At 40.9% G+C, this 13,802-nt stretch overlaps 1 protein-coding gene across 2 annotated transcripts in view; it reads right to left on the reverse strand.

The window, feature by feature from the left end:
* Nucleotides 1-13,802, reverse strand: part of LOC142099297 (complement factor H-like) — a 359,733-nt gene that overhangs the window by 195,023 nt on the left and 150,908 nt on the right. For both annotated transcript variants that reach the window (XM_075182616.1, XM_075182615.1), the window contains 2 exons: nt 6,700-6,888; nt 5,676-5,852 (listed from right to left, as the gene is read on the reverse strand). In XM_075182616.1, coding sequence (XP_075038717.1) covers nt 5,676-5,852; nt 6,700-6,888 — 366 coding nt within the window. The remainder of the gene's footprint in view (nt 1-5,675; nt 5,853-6,699; nt 6,889-13,802) is intronic.

The raw sequence follows: 13,802 nt of genomic DNA on the forward strand, positions 1-13,802 counted from the left end.
GAGACAATAGAGGAAATGGATCTAGTATCTAGCAAACCTGTAAAATGGCTGCCATCTAGAAACTCATGTGAAGGGAATGTGGATAGTGAATAATGGCTGTTGGACTTTGAATGAGATAAGTGAAATGAAAGAGGGACAAATGTGGTAGAATATGTAAGAATATTTGGAAGGTTAATATGTATGCTTGGGTATGTGTCTCTCTCCCCCACAGGTCTCCCCCCTCCTCCCCCTATACACACACCTGGAACTGTTATAAGCCGCAGCGGGTTAGGCACCACCGCGACTCGCTCCGGCCCCATAGACGCGTCATGAAGACCGGGACTTCACTTCCAGTTTTCTCCCCGGCCGTCGCCATGACAATGGTTGGGACGCTCCTCCATTACCGCCGTGACCAGGGCAGCTGGCCAGCTGGGTGCATGCGCACCCCTCTCACTGCATCCCCAGCTGGAGAATATTACTATACTTACCTGCTTGTGATAGGTCCTCCTGTTTATATTAGGCAGGGAGGTCTTTACCTCCCTGCCGGTTATAGTTCCTGCTTCGTGCATACTTACCTGCTCCTTTCTCTGCTCCTCCACTCTGTCTTCTTGGATTGATTTTGCTGTGTATGACCTTGGCTCGTTTACTGGACTCTGCTGTATTACCTGTGACCTCGATCTCTGCCTGTTACCTGGATTCATTGTTTGCCGCAAGCCCTGACCTCTGCTTGGATCTCACTACCACTGCCTGCTGTTTCTACCACCTGGTCCTCGCCTGCGCTACGGTAAGGTTATAAACTTGTACTACTCTTAGCTTAAGACCTGGGGGCATCCGAGTACCTGTGAGCACATTCAGCTTTACGGGAAAGGTGTCTGCTATAGGTGAAGACCTCTGTGACCTGTTCTACAAGTTTATGATACCTGCCATGAGCCATAACAGGAACAACAGGTAACCTTCACACACCTTTAGATAATAGTTAGTCACACAGTGACTTGTATATTTATATAACAGGCAATAAATGTAATGTATGGCACCAAAATCTATACTTTGTGTGAAATATTGTTATTACTGTTTTATAATATATATATATATATATATATATATATATATGTTTTACAATTAGAATGTTAATAATACACATTTTAAATGAAACTATGTTTTGTGTGTAGTTTTTCTTGAAGATATGAGCATAAGCTATTATATGAATATTGGTCCGGTGGATTTAAGGGAAAATACGAATTATATTTCTTAGGTTAAATTAGAAGTACCTTTGTGAGCAGTTGTTTGCATAATTAATGGTATAAAATGGTCATCCATATATTTGTCAGATTATTTAGGAGATTAAAACTCCATAGTCACCCTAGAAATCCTTTCCAAGAGGACTGGGATGTGCCCCAATTTAAGTAGAAGTGAAAAGGTTTGCTTTGCTTTTTTGTCATCTCAAGATGGTGTTAGTGTACCTTACCAGTGGAGTCCTTAGGACTCCCATCATCACTGGAAAACACACTTTTTATCCAGTGCCAGGTCCCATACTAATGCACTACCTTAGCTGGGCATGCACAATACTCACACAAGGGTCAGTTCCTCAAAGTATTTTTAATTCGATTTAGGAGATGGGGTTTGCCAGGGCTCGTCCATGAGCCCTATCTTAGTAAATACATGCAGCAGTACATTTTGTATCGCTAAGTATGCAGTGATACAAGATGATTCTTACTGCAGCCCTGAGCCACAAATGTTAAATAGAACCCTTGAAAACTTTGGGCCTGATTCATTAAGGCATTATTATTATCATCATCATCATCATCATCCTTTATTTGTTAGGCGCCACAAGAGTTCCGCAGCGCCGTACACAGTACAAACAGTAGACTATACAGGGTGAGACATAACTGAACAGTAAACAATAAATACCAAAACTTCAGAGGATCCAGGCAGTCTGATGCAGTACAGACGGAGCAGAAGAACAGGTATGTAGTCAGGAGGGAAGAGGGCCCTGCTCAAATGAGCTTACATCCTAAGGGAGGGTGAACAAAACTCAAGCACAAAGGGAGCCAGTTGACGTGTAAGAGGCAGAATAGGGGCGAGTAGGACGGGTTAGGTGGAAGATTGGTAGGCTTTAAGGAACAGGTGGGTTACTGGAGGAGGCATGCAAAACAACAGTATTGTTTGTTTTTTAAATGCACGTAATTAAAGCACACACACATATTCGGCTACAATGAGATCTGAAGAATCATCTCTTGTTGAATACGTGTCATGGTTACAAACAGAAGTACAGCTAGGAGTCACGAATATGGTGAAAACACTCTGGGCTAGATTTACTAACAGGCGTGTTTGTAAACCCGCCGACTTTCGGCGGGTTTGGCGGCGGTTTAGCCATCGCCGGATTTACTAAGGCTAAACCCGCCGTCCAAACGGCCAGAAATGATGTTTTCAAACCCGCCTCTGTATAAAGCGCCATGACGGTTTCAACAATGTTCAACATACAAACAGCCGGATTTACTATTAGGGGGTTTATAAAGCCGCCGGAAAACCGCCATTCAATAGACCAAAATGAAAGCGCTGCTTGTGAGCAGCGAGATTGTTCAAACAGTGTGCTGTTTCAGATATTTAGTCAATCAGAACATAAGAGAAAGCACCTTTTGATATTTTAATCATTTGGAAAATCATTATTTATTGCTAAAGGGAATAAATAAATGTAATAATAATTTATAAAATAATTTTTTTTTATATTTTTTTTTTAAAGGGACACTGTTATAGCATTATATTTTGTAGAAAATGTGAATATATAATATTAATAACTGATTGTTAATGGTGGATATAATTATTTATGTTGCACAATTTGTCATGACATATTGTCCAAATAATGTAATAATTAAATAATTTTATCCCCTTTATATAATGAAAATTTTTTATTCCCTCATAAGATAATATTTTATTCATTTTGCCCCTTAATCAATAAATAATGATTGCCAACATAATTTAAATGTCAATGGCACTTTCTCTAATGTTCTGAATGGCAAAATAGTTCAAACAGCATATTTAAGCTATCAAGCCATTCTGAAGCAGGTATTAAAACTGTCCTGTCCTGTCTTTTGGCTGGCGGTTTTGTGGTGGTTTCATCCAAACCGCCGGCGGTTTGAACAAAACCGCCGGCGGTTTAGCTTTTTCAATCCGCCACACATCGCCAGTCATTTTAAATTGAAGCCTCAATTCGCCCTATAGTAAATCCGGCTGTTTGCAATGCAAACACGCCGGAAAACCGCCGCGATGCATGGCGGTTTGAAGCCGCCATGCATCACGCCTGATAGTAAATCTAGCCCTCTGTGTTTATTTGCAGACAAGTATAAATAACAGGTAGTCAGGAGTAGTGGTAATTACCAGGTGCAGGCTGATGCAGGAAATAATATAAATGTCCAGAAACAAGCAGGTACACAGCTAATGCAGGGAAGCACGGGTATGAACAGATTCCAGGCAGCATGAACCAGAGGAGCAAGGCAGGAGGAAGAATCCACAGGTAACACAGGCTATGACATCAGAATAGGACAACAATAACCAGCCATGTGTGCTGGGAGTGACAGGTATATAAAGGGAAAACCACACCCAGGTGCATGGGATAATTGGTGAACATGAAGGTTAACCCCTAATGCACACAAGGCACAATAGCAGCACCTCTGGTGAATGGAGGTACTGCCAATACAAATATAATATTATTATTATTATTATTATTATTATTAATAAAAAAAAAGGCAGGAGCTGCCATGCAAAGCAGAATGTAATGCATAAGCTGTAGGCAGATCGTGACAATACGGGTCTAGTTATCCTCTGATCTGACAGACACAATACACTGCAGGATAAGTCCAATGCATGTGGAACAGAAAGTCACAGCAGAATGCACAAAAATACTATTCAATTATCGTCGCCTATTAATAATATAATCAATGAGAAAATAGTTTTTTTTTTTAAAGACAATTTGAATGTAGACCGCATTATTAGGTCAACATTTGAAATGTAGACAGTATTATTAGCTTGACAATAATATTCTTAACCCTTACCCTATTCCTAACCCTAACCCACTATCTCTAACCCTAAAGGGGGAATTCAATTGGCAGCGTTACTGTAAAAAAAAAAAAGTGACCTGTGTACTATTACCAATATTATGGTAATAGTGCGCATAAATATTGTTGACATGCTAATTTTAGCACCAACGTTTTGCTCGACGGCTCCGCAGAAATCTGAGTTAAAATTACCGTATTATTGATTACACTTAGCGAGGCGGTATTCCTGGGGGAATTGAATTCCCCCTAAGTCTATCTCTAACCCTATCAATAACCCTAACCATATAATACTGTCTACATTTGACTTGTTAACCTGATAATACTGTGTACATTTCATTATTGACCTAACAATACTGTCTACCATGTGACTTATCGACCTAATACTGTTGACCTAATGTTGTCGACTTTTTGAATGTTGACCAAATGAATGTCTAGCCGTCGAACGCATACCCCTATCTTTCTATCTATCAAGAGATACTGTCATGCTGTCGCCAGCAGTAGCCCCCTCCAGTAAAGAAATTTGCGGGTTTCTTCACTAAAGGTTTCCCCATCTAGAATATATTTAACAAGGACTATAGGGGTACATGTACCAAGTCAATCCATCTTTCACATCAACATCTAAGGATAGCAGAGGATATCAACAGAATAAAAAGCTTTATTTATTTAAGTAAAGTCAGGGCTTCCAGTTGCACTGCATATGCGTGAACCAGCAACCCAGGTCACACATGTCTATATGCTCCAAAACTGCTCGGCGAAGCAGCAAGACATCTGTTACAACTGCTAGCCTGTATAGCTAAGGGAACTGGCGGAAGAAGAAGAACTTTTAGAAGTAATGCTATGACTGCTATTAATAGAATACATTGTTTTTTTTTGTTTTGTTTTTTTTAAAGTCTTCTAATCTACTACCTACTTCTGATAAGGTACATTTCAACAAAAGTCATAACTTTCAGTGAATACAATAACCCTTGACACCTCGGCACATGTGGTTTGCGAAGCAGTTAACATACAAAATAACTTTATAATTGTTAACTTATGCATACCTCCCAACTTTCACGATTTCAGCAGGACTGTCCCGATTTTAAGACTTTGTCCCACTGACATGTTTGCCCCGTGGGTGGGAAATTTGTTTTTATTTTTTTTTGGGGGGTGGGGGAGGGATAACTAATGGGCAGCCTAGTGCTTTACAGCGCTGGGTAGCACTCAGGGGGAGTTACTACATCCCCATCTGGATGTGGTCTGCTCCTGGGGACAGTCATGTTGGGAGGTATGACTCATGATATGAGAAATCACGGATTATAATGTTATTTGTGCTAGGAAATTAGAAGGTATATAATTATGTTAAATGTATTTTAATAAAATTAAAATTGACATGCATCTAGACATGGTTTGACTGGCAAATTGTCATTTCATAAAAATAGATACCAAAGTTTAATACAGACTAACAGAACTAAAGTTATCCAACTGTGGACTGAATAACAAAAGTGAAGAAACAAAGATCTGCAAACAATGATTGTAATGGGGGCATAGATTTTGCTGATAGTTAATCAAGTTCATATTTCACAATTTGCCATCTATATTAAAAAAAAAAAATCTGATTACTGATAATTTATTTATTTATTTTTAAAATACATAAATTAGACATACCTATGCATTTCAGATCACTAGACCATCCACTTATGAGACATTGAGAGCTGCCAACAAATTTTCCATTTGGTGTTGTAAATCCATCATTACATTCATATCGCAAATATTCTCCAATCTCAAATTCACTTTTATTTGGTTGGTAGTTTCCATTTTGAAGTGCTGTTATGCTGCAGGTCTCTAAGGGAAAAAAAGTTGTTTTAGCTTATATCATAATGTTTTTTTTGCACTGAAGCTCACTAAGTTAGAGGTAAGTTGTGGTGGATGTAATTACACAGATCATCCCTGAAGAAGTTTTTCCCTATATAGTAAAGCCCCCCTGGCCGGTGAAGACAATCATCAGCTATCGCCCTGATCCTCGAGTCATCCTAAATTATTTTCTACTTTGAAAAATATGCAAAGTGCAACACTGTAAACAAACAGTGAAAGGATGTGTAGCAGTTAAGGGAACCAGAGGCGAGGGGGAAGCCATAGCTGCCATACAACCTGCAAAGATGTTATTTCTGCTACTGCCTGCTATCTCTTCAAAGCACAGAGCCAGCATAACAGTGCAGAGCGGGGGCTGTGGAGGACAGACAGTATCGCCACCCATCAGCACTCAAAATTTTGCATGGGATCCGGCGAAGTCATTTTCTAACCCTGAACACATATACCCGTTTTATAAATAAGACAAAAATAGCATTTGGGCTCCACTGCAATGCATTGCTGTTGTAAATCACTCCTCCCCACTTCCCATGTTTGTAATATATACATACACAGTGGTCGAAGTGTATATTTAGAGGTGGCGGTATGAAAAATGTAATGGGAATGTGAGTGGATGGAGTTCAAGAGCTCTACAATAAAGACAGTAGGAGATGTGGCGGTCTGGCATACCCCCGTACCTTCTAGTGTGTAATAATATATATCTATCTATCTATCTATCTATCTATATAAATAATCGCATAATAGCTTCTGTATAATGGCTTAAAATTGAATGCAGAAAAGCAAGCAAACCGCAAAGGTAGAAATGGTAAAACACTGTACTCACTAGAACATTTTGATGGTGAAAATTTTCCATTATGTAGACATATCATCCACCCACGATCTGTTCCATCTGCTGTTTTAAAATCCCCGTTACATATGAATTGTATTTTATCTCCTTCCACATATGCATGTTGCGTAGGGTAAAGGTGTGAATTAGCATTATCCAATACAGCTTCCCTATAGTTACATTTTCCTTTAAGAAAACAAGGCAAAATAAGGTCAGTGAAACATCAGTGCTTCATACATTTGTTAATTTTCTTCCAGAGTGGAAAATAATAAACTAGCATGTTTGCATGTTTTGTTTTTGTTACTCTTAAATCATAAGCTAACACCAAGCCCAAATAGGGTGAACTTAAGACATCTTTAAAAAGCGCTTAAAGCTCAAGCACAAATTCACTTTAAGTAACAGGACTCTGCTTTACACTCTATTTTGCTTGCACAGCTACAGGTAGATAATTATTGGTAGATATTTGTGTACATCATTAATGTGGAAGTGGATTGGCAATTGGACGGATTTCAGAATTTCAAGAGAGGCGAGTCCATTGTAAGGCTCTCCTCCCAGCATGCCCATATCCATTTAATCCCTATACTATCAGTGTTTTGTTCCATCTGCTTATGTTTGTTTGAAGCAGCACTCCCATGGAGATAACAGAAGGACAGTTGGCTACACAAGATAGTACAGAAGGAGAGAGGTCAGGGGACGATTTAAAGTTAGTGTCATTTTTCATTAAATAATTGTGTTGAGTATTAATATTTTATAAAATAATTAGCTGTTTGTATGAAAACATGTCTTGTACAACATTATACTGTAAGATTTGTACAGTTTAACATTTTGTATAGCTTTTCACCAACTGCTACCTATTATGTTACTAAGATACTATGACCATCATATTTTCTTTGCGTTACTTATCTTATCACAATGATAAGAAATTATTTACTCTGCTTATTTATTAAAATTGTTCAGCCAGGACAGTAGCTCCGATAGGAGCCTGTCCCAGCAAATAGTCTATAGTAAAGTGATTGCAATCGCGATTACTTTACTTATAGGTTCTGACAGCCTTTGCACAATTTGCATTAGGAAGAAGGAGAGATGGAGTTAGCTGCCCTTGTCTACATTGTGTGTATGGGAGAGGGAGTGTATGTATGATAAATGTGCGTGTATGAGGGAGGGAGAGTGTGTAAGTATGTATGAAAAATGTGTGTTTGAGAGAGGGATTCAGATTGCTATTACACCACTGGCCCCAGTATATAGTCCTTTACAATGTTATGGCTTCCTAGAAACGCTCATAAGCTTTTGGAACTTGTCAGAGAGTTCTTCACCTATAGCAGCCGACTTTCCCGTAGAGTTGGATGCACTCACAGTTACATGGATGCCCCCCAGGACTTAATTCTATGTAGGGATGTGCACCGTCCACTTTTCGCGTTTTGGGTTTTGATTACCTTCAGGTTTTGGGTTCTAATGGGTTTTGCCAAAACATCCCCCTCAAGGTTTTTTTTTTTTTCTTTTTTTTTTTTTAAGAAGCATAAAAACTGCTAAAAATCCATATTTTTTTTTAAAAAAAATTTCACTCCTACGCTATTATTAACCTCAATAACATTCATTTCCACTCATTTCCAGTCTATTCTGAACACCTCACAATATTGTTTTTAGGCCAAAAGGTTGCACCGAGGTAGCTGGATGACCAAGCTAAGCGACACAAGTGGGCGGCACAAACACGTGGCCCATCTAGGAGTGGCACTGCAGTGGCAGACAGGATGGCAGTTTGAAAAACTAGGCCCCAAAGAGCACAATGCCAAAAAAGAGGTGCAAGATGGAATTGTCCCTCACACCCACCCTTATGTTGTTGAAATAGGACATGCACACTTTAACAAACCAATCATTTCAGCGACAGGGCTTACAAAACTACTGTGGCTGAAAGGATTGGTTTGTTTGGGCCCCCACACAAAAAAAGCTATTCATCTCTCCCTGTACAAAGTAAACTGGCTCTACTGAGGCAAGATGTCGTCCTCATCCTCAGATTCCTGGCCCCCTTCAGTGTGTACTTCCTCATCCTCACACATTATCAATTCGTCCCCGCTGGACTCCACAACCACAGGTCCCTCTGTAAGCTCTGCAGGCCAGTGCTGGTCTTGATTGAAGAATTGATAATTCATTTTGATGAACATCTTCTCCACATTTTGCGGAAGCAACCTCCTTCGCCGCTCACTGACCAGGTTCCCCGCTGCACTAAAAACTCTTTCAGAGTACACACTGGAGGAGGGACAACTCAGGTAAAAGAGCCAGTTTGTACAGGGGCTTCCAAACTGCCTTTTTTTCCTGCCAGTACAAGTAAAGACTGTCTGACATGTCTACTTGGATGCAGTCACCAAAGTAATCCTCCACCATTTTTTCAATGGTGACAGAATCCAATGCAGCGACAGTAGACATGTCAGCAATCGTTGGCAGGTCCTTCAGGCCGGACCAGATGTTCAAATTCGCTCCTGCCTGCTCTGCATCCCCGCCAGCGGATCGTTTAGGAAATCTCAGCTGTTTCCTCGCAGCCACAGGTGTGGAAGAAAATGGAGGAGCTGTTGCCATGTCACGGTCCTCTTCAGAGCACAATATCCTAATCAGCAGGTCTTTGCACTGCTGTAGACTTGTGTTCGCTGGAAACAGAGACACAACATACGCTTTAAACCGAGGATCGAGCACGTTGGCCAGAATGTATTCCTCTGACTTTAAAAGACTGTCCACCCTCGGATCCTGGCAAAGCGTACGAAGGGCTTCATCCACAAGAGCTACATGCTTTGTTAAATCGCAATGCTTTACCAGCTCCTCCCTCACTTTCTCCAGCTGCTTCTGCAACAGCCTGATCAGGGGAATCACCTGACTCAAGCTGGCAGTGTCGGAACTAACTTCTCATGTGGCAAGTTCAAACGGCTGGAGAATCTTGCACAACACAGAAATCAGTCTCCAATGCGCTTGACTCAGGCGCATCCCCACTTCTTTGCCTATGTCGTAGGTGGCTGTGTAGGCTTGAATGGCCCTTTGCTGCTCCTCCATCCTCTGCAGCATATAGAGGGTGGAGTTCCAGCGCGTCACAACCTCTTGTTTGAGGTGATGGCAGGGCAGGTTCAGGCATTTTTGATGTTGCTCGAGTCTTCGGTAGGTAGTGGCAGAATGGCGAATGTGTCCAGCAATTTTGCGGGCCACCGCAAGCATATCCTGCACACCCCTGTCACTCTTCAGGTAATGCTGCACCACCAAATTTATTGTGTGGGCAAAACATGGCACGTGCTGGAAATTGCCCATATGTAATGTCCGCACAATGTTACTGGCGTTGTCCGACACCACAAATCCCCAGGAGAGTCTAAGTGGGGTAAGCCACTGCGAGATGACTTCCCTAAGTTTCTCTAACAGGTTGTTGGTGGCGACTGATTTCCGTGTTGTGCAAGATTCTCCAGCCGTTTGAACTTGCCACACGAGAAGTTAGTTCCGACACTGCCAGCTTGAGTCAGGCGATTCCCTTGATCAGGCTGTTGCAGAAGCAGCTGGAGAAAGTGAGGGAGGAGCTGGTAAAACATTGCGATCCAACAAAGCATGTAGCTCTTGTGGATAAAGCCCTTCGTACGCTTTGCCAGGATCCGAGGGTGGACAGTCTTTTAAAGTCAGAGGAATACATTCTGGCCACTGCGCTGGATCCTCGGTTTAAAGCGTATGTCGTGTCTCTGTTTCTGGTGGACACAAGTCTACAGCGGTGCAAAGACCTGCTGGTCAGGAGATTGTCCTCTGAAGAGGACGTTGACATGGCAACAGCTCCTCCTTCATTTTCATCAACACCTGTGGCTGCGAGGAAAAAGCGGAGTTTTCCTTAACGACCTGCTGGCGGGGATGCTGAGAACATCTGGTCCGGACTGAAGGACCTGCCAACCATTGCAGACATGTCTACTGTCGCTGCATTGGATGCTGTCACTATTAAAAAAATGGTGGAGGATTACTTTGCTGACACCATCCAAGTAGACATGTCAGACAGTCCTTATTTTTACTGGCAGGAAAAAAAGGCAGTTTGGAAGCCCCTGTACAAACTGGCTCTATTTTACCCGAGTTGTCCCCCCTCCAGTGTGTACTCTGAAAGAGTTTTTAGTGCAGCGGGGAACCTGGTCAGTGAGCGGCGAAGGAGGTTGCTTCCGCAAAACGTTGAAAAAATGATGTTCTTAAAAATGAATTATCAATTCTTCAATCAAGACCAGCACTGGCCTCCAGAGCTTACAGAGGGACCTGTGGTTGTGGAGTCCAGCGGGGATGAATTGATAATGTGTGAGGATGAGGAAGTACACACTGAAGGGGGCCAGGAATCTGAGGATGAGGACAGCATCTTGCCTCAGTAGAGCCAGTTTAGTTTGTACAGGGAGAGATGAATAGCTTTTTTTGTGTGGGGGCCCAAACAAACCAATCATTTCAGCCAAAGTTGTTTGGTAGGCCCTGTCGCTGAAATGATTGGTTTGTTAAAGTGTGCATGTCCTATTTCAACAACATCAGGGTGGGTGGGAGGGCCAAGGACAATTTCATCTTGCAACTCTTTTTTTGGCATGTGCTCTTTGGGGCCTAGTTTTTCAAACTGCCATCCTGTCTGCCACTGCAGTGCCACTCCTAGATGGGACACCCAAGTCCCTTGGTCCTGTTGTATCCACACCAGCAACATTCTCCTCGTCAATTTCCTCCACGATCTCGATCAGAGATAGTCCTGCAGTCCAGAAATAATAGTACCAGAGATTAAACTACGTTCACTGTTCCTGCAGTCCAGAAATATTAGTACCAGAGATTAAACTACGTTCACTGTTCCTGATTGATTTGTTAAAGTGTGAATGTCCTATTTCAACAACATCAGGGTGGGTGCGAGGGCCCAAGGACAATTCCATCTTGCACCTCTAGCAAACTTTTGTAAACTGCCATCCTGTCTGCCACTGCAGTGCCACGTGTTTGTGCCGCCCACTTGTGTCGCTTAGCTTAGACATCCAGCTACCTCGGTGCAACCTTTTAGACTAAAAACAATATTGTGAGGTGTAAGGTGTTCAGACTAGACTGGAAATGAGTGGAAATGAATGTTATTGAGGTTAATAATAGTGTAGGAGTGAAAAAAAATAAAAAAAATTATATATATATATATATATATATATATGGATTTTAGCACTTTTTATGCTTTTTTTAAAAAAAAAAATCAGAACCCCAAACCCAAAACACCAAAAGTGGCCGGTGCACACCCTTAGTATATACTGTCTAATACTTTTAGATATATGCAATGCATTAACAATCAATAGCTACTAGTCTGGGTATAGTGTAATAAGATTGAGAAATTCTTTGTAAATGAGTTTTATTACTTGGTCTTTTTTGCCACTTTCCTCTCCTAAGCCTTGACTCATCCATGCGAGAGGGGAGTGATTTGTAAATTAACTCAAAACATCATCTTATCAGGTAATACTTCAGTGTCTCAACTGCCTAGGCCTATAGGACACTTGCTTGGGTTCACTAGTAACACCTTCTTTTCCAAGGGAGTTTAGGCACTTTATGCATTTTATATAAATGATGGTAATAAAGTATGCAGAAACAGAACCTGTGGGGTAGAAAATTCAGTTTTTTGTTTGGCACTGTCCATAAGGGGATCTTACCAGTAACCCTTGGTTAAATCTAATGTAATATATCAGGCAAGTCTTAGATGATTAATTTGTCTACCTGTGGCATGTGGTAGTCATCAAATTTTGACCCATATGATTCGGGTATTAAAACTATAGGGCTAGACAATTCACCTTTAGACTCTTCAATGACCCCTAGGTCTAACATTTTCTAGATCTTCTCTGATATTGCTTTCAGAACTGTTTAAGCCTTGATATGGACCCACACTGCTAGGATCAGTTATAATGAGGTTTCGTAGACCTAGTGCACCCAGGGAACTTTGAAAACAGGACCTAGGGCCTGATTCATTAAGGATCTTAACTTAAGAAACTTCTTATTTCAGTCTCCTGGACAAAACCATGTTACAATGCAAGGGGTGCAAATTAGTATTCTGTTTTGCACATAAGTTAAATACTGACTGTTTTTTAATGTAGCACACATACTTGATAGCTTATTTGTACACTGAAATTTAAAGTTGATATTTGTGTGCTACATGAAAAAACAGTCAGTATTTAACTTATGTGCAAAACAGAATACTAATTTGCACCCCTTGCATTGTAACATGATTTTGTCCAGGAGACTGAAATAAGAAGTTTCTTAAGTTAAGATCCTTAATGAATCAGACCCCTAGTTCTTTTATAAAAACACTTTATGCTCTTGTTCCTGAGATACTGATAGTTTCTGGAATTCTTACTCCCAGCACCCTAGTTAAATTATCGCTAGACGGAGTGCTCAGGGCAACAAGTGCATCTCTATCTTTCCAGGGCTTAATGATGTTCACATAATATATTTGTTCATGCTTCCGTTTACTGGGCTAGTAGACTCACCCACATTTTCCATTATTTCAAGGGCCTAGCTACTTAGCAAGGAATTTGTTTTTTACAGTGTGTGTACAGCTGACGAAATATTTCTGGACACCTGTATGTACATCTGGCTAAAAAGACCTTTGTAAAATCCGATCTTTTTTTTTCACTTCCTAAGTGTCCCCCTAACTCATGTTTGTTGGCCATATCCAACACATTCCTATGATAGGGCTGAGGTACAGCTAACTGTTCTATTACTTCATCCTTTTTTTTGTATACCTGGTAAAAGCTTTCAAGGTTCTGTGCCATATAAGGAAATACTTTATCACCCATTGGAAATTGATGTTCTCCATTAATCAACATGTGATACCTCTAAGGCAGGTATTTTCAAAATTCCCTCTTCTGCTCTGCTTTCACCAGCTATTACAGCAATGAGGAATTAAACAGGCTCCTCAAGGGTCACCCCTACGGCGTTTAGCTCTTAAATCTCTTCAAAGGGTACCAGGTTTATGGAAGATTCTACCCTAATGACACCATTCCTCCCAGAAGGAATGCCTTTATTTTTCCACAGAATGCCTTTATTTTTCCACAAATCCCAAAATAGCATAAAAACTCTCGACTCTCCCCAAGATTACTCTATGTATCAGGGACTTT

The sequence above is a fragment of the Mixophyes fleayi genome, chromosome 8 (assembly GCF_038048845.1).
Source record: "Mixophyes fleayi isolate aMixFle1 chromosome 8, aMixFle1.hap1, whole genome shotgun sequence".
Taxonomy (NCBI): Eukaryota; Metazoa; Chordata; class Amphibia; order Anura; family Limnodynastidae; genus Mixophyes; species Mixophyes fleayi.